Source organism: Perca flavescens, chromosome 14 (genome assembly GCF_004354835.1).
Source record: "Perca flavescens isolate YP-PL-M2 chromosome 14, PFLA_1.0, whole genome shotgun sequence".
Lineage (NCBI taxonomy): Eukaryota > Metazoa > Chordata > Actinopteri > Perciformes > Percidae > Perca > Perca flavescens.
The window spans coordinates 17,737,994-17,747,684 of record NC_041344.1 but is presented as its reverse complement, the minus strand read 5'-3'; the positions used below and the strand labels follow the sequence as shown (position 1 = coordinate 17,747,684).

The 9,691-nt window shown below is 43.2% G+C and overlaps 1 protein-coding gene across 1 annotated transcript; it reads right to left on the bottom strand.

Moving 5' to 3' along the window:
- Window positions 1-556: 556 nt before the first annotated feature.
- hey1 (hes-related family bHLH transcription factor with YRPW motif 1) lies at window positions 557-3,513 on the bottom strand. The gene is made up of 5 exons (XM_028597688.1): window positions 3,286-3,513; window positions 3,057-3,132; window positions 2,820-2,903; window positions 2,580-2,661; window positions 557-2,273 (listed from the first exon to the last, which is right to left on the bottom strand). The coding sequence occupies exons 1-5, from the start codon at window positions 3,369-3,371 to the stop codon at window positions 1,612-1,614; spliced, it is 990 nt and encodes a 329-aa protein (XP_028453489.1). The 5' UTR covers window positions 3,372-3,513; the 3' UTR covers window positions 557-1,611.
- Window positions 3,514-9,691: the final 6,178 nt, after the last annotated feature.

The following is a 9,691-nucleotide window of genomic DNA, read 5'->3' as shown; positions in this document are numbered from 1 at the left end:
GGAGCTGAGAACAGAGGGTGCAGCTGGTCCGAGCTGAAACGATGGCAAAGGGACAAAACTGTCTGCACACTTCCTTTCTCACAGTTTTTCAGTCCCTCTCTTCTTCTCTCTCCTTTTGATCCCCTTGTACCATTTCTTTCTTGCCCCTTTCCCTCCATATCCCACTCTATGCTCCATCCATCCTTCCTTTCCTTCTTCATCCTCTTCCAACCTTCCCTCCTTCTTTCCTCCTCCTCCTCTAGTTCCCACGAAGCACATGGGGCCAGTCGGGCTGCTATTGTCCAGGATATCCCCTCCTTGTTAATGGTTTCCTGTGCACACACAGAGGGCTGCTGAGAGAAACAAGCAGCCTCATCTGATACCAGGCGTCACCACGTACTGCACACACACACACACACACACACACACACACACACACACACACACACACACACACACACACACACACACACATCAATAAGCAAACACACACACACCATACATGCACACAAAAACACATTCACGCTCATGCAAATGAACACACACACACATAAAAAGAAGCTGATAAAGCCACAGGTGATTTAACAGAACTCTTTTATTACAGGGAAGTTGTCATTACCATTAGAAAAACTTAGAAACGCTGAGAAATCTGATTTGTCAGTGCTTGCTTGTGCTTTGAACAATCATGAACTATACAACTCACAGTGAGGTTTACCAGGAGACACCAAATGGAAAGCAGGAATCTAAATTGTATTGCCTTGTTTCACTGCAACTACTGTGACAAATACAAATGGGCTCCCTCTTGATAATTACAGATCAATAATGCTGCTGCTTCTAACAGGTACAAGAAAATAACTTGTAAACAAGGTGATGAAAATCACTCAAGCATCAGTTACGTGAGCAATTAAAACAAAATGTGGACAGCTGGTAGGAACTGGTAAAACATATGCGTAGCCTCAGTTGTTAAGACAAAATTTACTGTAGAGAGGAAACATAACTTAGTGAAAAAAGCTTAAACAATAGAGCTCCATATGAACATCAAAGGTTGTGGCTAAATCATGTTTATCTCAACCAAGCTGGTAGCTAACTTCTGTTCCCAGTATTTAGTCAAACAAACACCTGGTTTCGGTTATTCCACCCCATAAAATGCTGTAAAAAGGGGGTGACTCTCTCAACCACCTCAAGCCCTCCTTTCACACACCCCTCTCCGTATGTAACCAGGGCACCAACACTGGGTGTTTCAGCTCAGAGGGAAAACAAAGGGGGGACAGTTTTGCCCAGGAACTTGACGGGCGGCGACTGCTTGACCATCTGGAAAAGCCATTCCTGATAGGCTGACAACAGTGGGTGAAACTTCTAAAGGGGTGGGCAGGGACATAGATCAATCACAATAAATCACTCCTGTTGCTTTTTAGTCACGGGCTCCCTCCTCACTGTTTTTCTCTTCTATACAAAACACGATACATTAGCAAGAAAATAAAAATCCTACAGCTAGGTGTATCCTCTGAGGGATGTCAACATCATAGAAAAAATAGTACTTTCTTAGCAGGAAAAAAAAAAAAATTATTGTCTTTGAAAATCCAGCTCAGCTGGGTAGTGAGTCTATATAATGTGTGGAGGTTTTCATCTCAGTCAGAAAGCTCCTATCTCCATACCCCAGGGTCTGTAGGGTTTGCCAACACTAGATGTTGGGACTGGAGCGCTGATGGCCGTGGTGGGGGAGATGATGGGGAAGGCACTGAAGGGGAAAGGGAACGCCGAGAGAGAGGAGAGGAGAGGAGGGGAGAGCTTGGACGCTGATGAGGAGACCAAGGCGGGGTGTGGGACGGCGGTGGGAGCCGAAGTGGTGGGGGGAACCCGGATTGGGCCTTGATCTGAGTGGGGGGTTGCGCTGCTGCTGCGCCTGCCTGGGACGTGCGTGTCTGCGACTGATGAGGATGAAGAAGAAGAGGAGGAGGAAGAAGTGGATGTAGATGACAGAGGAGTTTGTGGGCTGCTGGTGTTGCTGCGGGGTAAAGGTGCCATCGGTGCCCCCTGTTGGTGCTGGAGGAGGAGGGTGTGGGTCATGTGGGCAGGAGGGGATCCAAACGCAGAGCCCCACGCCAGGTGACTCAGGCCAGAGTGAGCCTCTCTTTGACTGGCATAGTTGTTAAGGTGGGAGACCAGACGGATCCGCAGAGGATCTGTGCCATCCAAGCCTTCGATTATGCTCAGATAGCGAGCCGTTTCAGCAAGGCACTCCCTGAAACCCAAACCACGGTAGTCCATCGCCAGGGCATGGGCGTCAAAATAACCTGAGGGGAGAGGAAGGAGACAGCCGATTAGTTCAAAGTCAGCTGAACTGCTACAAAACAAGTTTGTCCAGAACTGAAGGATCTTTGTCTGACATGAATCAATATGCCCCTGGCTCTGAGACTGTGAAAGAGTAAATTTAACTTTATAATCTAGACAATTAGTTTTATTCATCTAGGCTACATGTTTATTTATTCTGTTTGTGCGCACAAAAGTAGCCTATTAAAATGTCCAGTTTAAAAATAATGATTTTTTTTTCAACAAGTGAAAAGTGATTTTCTGTAACAATAAATGGATCTCAGACACACCTTTGCCTCCAGCAGCATGAAGCATCTTCAGATGGTCAACAGTCATCTGCAAAATCTCCGCTTTCTCTAGTTTGGCTGAGCCCTTCAATGTGTGAGAGACAAAAAGGAGCCAATTAAATATAAATAATCCACAAAAGCAGAAAAAGACAAAGTGGTTCTATGTTTGCAAATAAAACTGTAAAGTAGGCTACATTTGTATATTGCATACGTGATGTTAAAGTCATATTGCCTGTTGCTTACCTGTTTCTCAAAGGCGCTGGGAACCAGCCTGCGGAGCTCGCTGAGGCTGTTGTTGATCCTGTCACGGCGCCGTTTCTCAATTATCTGAGGAAAGACACAATAAAAAGCAATGGTTATTTTCAGAATATCTGCATATGACTACAAATGTCCACATTATGCACAAGGTTTCCATCTGCACAAACGGATTTTTCTATAAAAAATAAATAAAATTAAAATTAAAAAAAGTAGGCTACTTACTCCTCGACGCCTTTTCCTCGCCTGCACCTGAGTTGATGTTGTGGGAGACATGGACCCGAGAGGAGAGCTCATGTTCCTTAATAAAGACGAAACAGAAGTTTAATCAATGTCCCGTTGATTTATTTCGACATGATTCATACATATTAAGTGCTAGTGTTAGGCCTACAGAATGTTTGTCCATCCACTTTCAAAGAGAAACTAGCTCACACTTCAGAGGCAAATAACTTACCCATTCTCATCCGCGCTCTCTTTCTCTACCTCAATAGTCTCATCCAGCTCGCTGTCCGAGGAGCTAAAATCGTGATTCCTTTTCATTTTGATTCGGATTCGTCCACAATAGTCCTTCAGTGAGCCTGTTGTGTCTTCCTGTAGTGCGTCTGCCCAGGTTTGTCCGAAGCGCCTCCGTTTGAAGCGCTCAGCTTTCCCACGGTGTCATTTCAACGCTGGTCCCGGCCAACAGGGGCGGGGGCTCGTGCCAGACCAGCCAATCACAAAGCGGCCGTGGGTTTGAGTGACAGCGCAGTTGGCCCAAGCACATCCAAGTGCGCTTTGACAAGTCAGAGAGGAGAATAAAAGTGAAGACATCTCACTCTGTGGGTATAAGTGGGGGATGTGGAAGATATTTGAAAGTGTAGGCCCACCTGTCGGGGAGATCTGGCCTCAGGTGTCTTATTATGAAAACACCTTTATTTAGGCTATGCAAAATAAAAACTGCAATTAAGTTCTAGGTTATAGGCCTACATCTTTTAAAATTCCCATATTGACCTGATATCTCAGTTGATACTTAATTTCTCCAGGAATTCTCTGGACAAGATGAAAGGTGGCCTATAAATAGCTTTATTTATAGGCCCATAGCACCTTGTAAAACAATAAAGTTACAAACGTATGTACAATATAATATAGGCCATAGAGGTCATATAAGATCCAGAACTCAAGACATAGGCTAACAGTATACAATAATATAAATTGAAGTTAAATAAAGTTACATGTACAACAAATAGGCTACCGTCGGTTAAGAAAAAGCCATAAGATGAAAGTGAGTCTTTAGAAGAGTTTTAAAGGAAGATAGGCCTACTGAGTTGGCCAACCGGGGATCCTCAGTCAGGGAGTTCCACAGCTGAGGGGCCCAGACAGCAAAAACCCGGTCACAGTAGCCTAGTTTTTATTTTATTTTTGTTTTGTTATAATTCATTAGCTTTAGGCTGTGTCATTTCCTCCATCAGCTTGACCTTGTCCTGAATCTCAATGGGTTTCTGTGACATTAGACAATGGAGTAATTCATCTTCCAAACATAGAGGATCTTTGGAGAATCTTTGACAGCCGTCCAATGAACTTTCGGTCCGTGACTGCCCCCACCCATGTCAGCCCCCTCCTCCCCCGTGTGTGTCCCGGTGGTGATGAGGAGTGGCTGGCCGGCTGTCAGCACGCGCTGGCCGTGGGAAAGTTCCCTAACCGGCGCTGATAACCAATCAGAGGCCGGCGGCCGTCTCCGGCGCTGGAATGAATGGAGCAATTGGTCGGGGCGACGGGCGGTCTGCGAGCGAGCGTGTGAACCTGTAATCCAATACTAACTCAGCCATGGAGGAGAGACAGGGAGCACTGCCGCAACCAGAGGAAGCCACCAAGTCTAATCTTACCCCACAGAGAGACCTCATGCACGGTAAAAGACGCTTTAGGGACTTCAAGCACTTTCAACAAAAGACCATAATGCAATCAAAGCCATTCTCGTCTCTTTTCCCCTGGAGTTTCCACATCATCACCACCACAAGACTGGTGGCTCCATAATGGCCACACTCCCCAAATCATTTGACAGAGCTGCTGGTGTGTGTTTGTATACATGGATGGCTCCTGTTACTGCATGTGGAGCTGGAGCTCTTCAGTGAAGGGTCTCCTGCAGGGACTGGGCTGTGGTAGCTAGCGTATAGGCTATTTAAGCTAAATAAGAAACATGCCATTCAATAGAAAAAGGATAATATCATAGGCTACAGGCCTAAGGCTTTTACATAACTTAGGCTAAACCATTTTACATCAACATGTAAAATGACTTTGTTACTTTAAAGCACCTTGTAATTTAGTTTTTGTAGGGCCTATTATTGTTATTGGTAAAGCTGGAGCCAGCAGCCAGTTAGCTTATCTTAGCACAAAGAATGGAAACGGGGGGAAACAGCTAGCCTGGTTATAAAAGTATGTCTACCAACACCTCTAAAGCTCAATAATTAACATGTAATTTATTGTTGTTTAATCTGTACAAAAACCAAAGTGTAAAAACAATAATTAGTGATTTTTTAATTTGAGGATGTTGCCATAGCCTGGCTCCGCCCTCCTACGTACTTACGCTCAATTTTCATTTCCCTTCAGTACTACGTCTGGCTTCGTGGTATAGTCTTGGGTTTTCTCCAGCCATTTTTTCAATCAGCGAACAGAGGGTTCTCAGTGGCTGAGAACGATGACGTTGAGGCTTAGCGCTAGAGTTGCGGCGGAGAAAGATACGAGAGAAGCCATTCGGTCTGTTGTGGCAACGCTGCCGAATATCCAGAAGTCAAAGCCCGAGCAAGAACAATCTTTGTTTTGTTGGTGGCCATGATGTTGTGGCCCTCCTCGCCACGGCGGTGTTCGGGAAAAGTTTGATTTTCCGAGTGGCTCTGGGCAGATCCAAGAGTTTTAAACTTCAACAGAGTACCCGCCTTCAAGGAAGTTAACACTTGTCAATGGAGAGTGGCCAGACTCTCTGTACAAATGAAATGTACGAGAGTCTGGTAGGACCAGGCTAATGTTGCCACGCTTCCAGCAGAGATTCCAGAAAGTTACTGGTCCGTGCCAAGAAACAGGCCAGTCGGCTACATAACTCCGCATAAAACAGGGAATTGTTGTTTTCACACAAAAAAAGATATAAGATATAAAGTAGTGAGCTTTATAGGGGCTGGTAGGCAGATTTAGTTACCTTTGGTGAGACAGAGCCAGGTGTTTCCCCCTGTTTCCAGTCTTTATGCTAAGCTAAGGTAACCAGCTGCTGGCTATAGCTTCAATATTAACTGTACACACATTAGAGTAGTATCGATCGTCTCATCTAACTCTCCACCAGAAAGCACATTAGAGGATGGATACTCGACCCGAGCCCGATGGGACCCGACGGGCTGGGCCGAGTTCAGACAGATATTTAGAAATGATGTTCAAGTTCGGGTTGGGCTCAGTCACATCAGCGCGATAAGGCATTGAACATTTTCAATTTAAGACAGCTTATTATGTAACTTAGCTTGGGCCATTTTTGGTGGGGGACTTTCGCCAGTGGTAAAAGTGATTTTCATTTCAATAAGCTGCTTTTGTGTTAACGTTAATTTTACTGCGCTGGGGACACTCGTGTTGATTTCAATTTAATTTAGAGACCTAGGTCCACACAACCTCTTTTTTGGATTTTTTTCTGTTAGCTTGGGCCATTTTTGGTAGGCCTATGTTAATTTAATTTAAATTGGCTATATGATTGGGCCTCTTGTGCTGTGTTAACGTGCGCTTGTTGCACCATGTGCTCCTTGCGCCGATGCTCTCATCTGTTGACATTTCCGAATGCCTTCCTACAGTTGCTTAATAAAAGCGGGCTTTCCACACAAACAAACGTACATCTGTCATTAGTATGAGAAAAAAATTTGATTTTAACTGTGTCGGGCTCAGACATAAATAATCTAAATGATTGTCGGGCTCGGGTTCGGTTACTGCTCTGTCGGACGCGGGCTGGGCTCGGACAGAAAAATGCGGCCCAATCCGCACTCTAAAGCACATACGCGATTTTCCCAAATTTCAAACTATTTCTTTAACTTTTATTGACCTGTTATGCAGATATCCATTTTACAATGCTGCCTAGACCTGTTATCTATAAGAGGGCTATAATCATCTACAACTTAACCTTAATTAAAAAAAACTATCATATTACATCACATATTAATGGTAATATATCCTATTGCATTATCCCTTGACATAAAATATTTCATGTGAGAAATTCCTACAGGGACAGAAACCTCAAACAGAAAATAACTTTATATACTTAATTCATCAAATGAATTAATTGACACGCACGGTTTTAAAAATATTTAACTAAAACTGAAAGTGACGCCATTAACAAAAAAAAAATGCTTCTTAGTTTCACAAACATCAGCTTGTTAACATTGTTTGCAATCCACATTGAGACCAGTTGGTACCTGCAGCACGCTGACATTTCGTCCAACCTGCCCAACCGTCTTAAAAGAAAAACTGTTTAAAAATGTCAGTGAAGGTCACTTTGTTTAAATGAATTATGCCTCCTGTGATACACCGCTGCTCATTCTCTGGAGGAATGTTCTTTTTCTAATATTTATCTTGTGCTCATAAAGATCAACACTAAATTATGGATCAGTCATGACTAACCTCCACGCACACATGCATGCACACACGCACACACACACACACACACACACACACACACACACACACAGAGTCATATGGTGATCCTTATCAGTGGGAGCCGAAAGCAACCAAAGGACGTAATAGTCATCACAGAAAGAGGAGGCTGCCTTGTTTGGTTTATATGAATGAGAGGAAGCACTTAGGGCTGTTTTCATCTTATTGTTGTTGTACAAGGCTATACGCTTATAGCAGGACAGACATACAGATGCACTTCCACATTCATCGAACTGATTATTGGTGTGTGTGTGTGTGTGTGTGTGTGTGTGTGTTGGGGAGTGGGAGTGTGGGAGTGTGGGAGTTCACATACGTCCGAGTTCATGCAACCTGAAGCCTTTGTCACAATAAACACAGGTGTGCGTCCACATTAATTTCTGACTGTGTGTGTGTGTGTATAGTGTGTGTGTGTGTGTGTGTGTGTGTGTGTGTAACTAGGGGGAGTGGGAGGGGCCCTTTCGTTGTATTTCAAGTTCACCCAGAGTTCCCACGCTGTTATTTTCTGCACGGCTGTCTTTGTTCTACCGGTCTCATCACATGTTGTGATTAGTAGGGCCTTTCAGGGGCCGCCCTTTGAAGGAGAGAGGGCCCGGTACACGACATCATCAAATCCCAACCCTCCTCCTCCCCTCTTCTACTCCCCTCTTCTCCCGCTGCAAATCAGGCCACCAAACCGACTCAAACTCAGGGCCAAAATAATCAGGGTAGCAGGGATGGTTCACCTCCGTTGCTCTCTCTACTCTTGTATTCGTTTCTCTTATTCCTTTCATGTCTAATTTCCTGTTTTCACATATTTTCCTCCATCTTGTTTTCTTGAATCGTATCCTCGCTCTCTCTTTTCTCCCTCTAAATCAGTACTTTGTTGCTGAGATTGAACCCAAAGGGAATTTTGTTGCTCCAAACCTTCTCTTTAGCTGTCAAATCCTCTCAAACGCCGAATATTGATGCACATGGTTAAGGGTCAGTTCAAAGGGGAGACATTGAGACATTAAGACGTTTAGGCCAGAAAATGATACGTTTCCAAATCTTTTGCCCATTGTATTGTTTTCAGCAATAACATGTCATCAGTGCAGACATACAGTAAATTAAGTCTAGACTGTCTTACCAGAAGGAAATGGTTGGAGTTATGTGTGCACACTCAGGCTTTGAAGTACAAAGGCAGATTTCACCAATAAATTCACTTTCACAGTTCAGTGCACAGTTCATATTTTCTGCATTAAGTGTAATTACTTCTGCTGTACGTATTTACACAATGGTCCACATGTAATCAGGTGTTTAGTTGTACCGGTTTGTTTAGATTTGATTTCCTGCAAAGAGCTTGTTTGGATCTACATGACTTCAGTGAGTGTATATTAAGCTAGGCTGCAGTGTTGACGGAGTGACTATGATGAATGATGTTGATATGTTCAGGAACTCTCGGTTACTCCTTAACCAAACACAGTCATGCTAAACTGTTAACTGCTTCAATATTCTTGGTGGTGCTTGCCTCATGATGGCATGGGCTCATGTCATTTAGAGCCATTTATTTTACAGAAATAATGTTAATGGACAAAACAACAACAACCAGATATCACTTACTAATAAGGTTGATTATACAATCGTCAGTCTGATAGAATAATTGTGCTACTTGTCTGGGTCAGAATGAGGGTAAACTGTAATTCCAGTACAAAAGAAATAAATGTCTTGCAAAACAAACAAATCACATATGAACCAGTTCTGAATAATAATAATAATAATAATAAAGTATCAGTTAAACATGCTTATTCCTTCCTCCTCAAATGAATCAGATCCTTGCTGACTCAGCTGTCTTTTAGGTTTTTAAACTGTCTATCTCTTACCCCATGTCCAACGTTTTTGCAGAGTAATACATTCTCAATTTCTTTAACAAACCTCATACATCACAAACTTGCCTCAGGGCTGTACAATCTGTACAACATACAATAACCTGTAGTCTTATATCATAACTTCCATTTAGAAATCCCTTTATGGGGAAAAAGTGAGAAATCTCAGGAGAATATTACGTCATGCATACGAGTAGGCTACATTATTTGCTTTCTGATTTATTAAGTGTTGAATAGACATGAAAATCACTTGAAGTGTTAATAATAGATAGTTTAAGCTCGAAGGTCTGGAAATACAAAGCCTTTATTTGGTGTTGTCAGAGTTTCAGTTTGATTGTTACATTGTACAGAACTCAATACACATCA

What these genes read in the sequence shown, in the direction of transcription:
- hey1 (XM_028597688.1), bottom strand. Translation starts at nt 3,371, where the DNA reads ATGAAAAGGAATCACGATTTTAGCTCCTCGGACAGCGAGCTGGATGAG. An exon ending in CGAGGAAAAGGCGTCGAGGA is followed by an intron (nt 2,904 to 3,056) that starts GTAAGTAGCCTA and finishes GTCTTTCCTCAG; the next exon opens with ATAATTGAGAAACGGCGCCG. An exon ending in TCATGCTGCTGGAGGCAAAG is followed by an intron (nt 2,274 to 2,579) that starts GTGTGTCTGAGA and finishes CTCTCCCCTCAG; the next exon opens with GTTATTTTGACGCCCATGCC.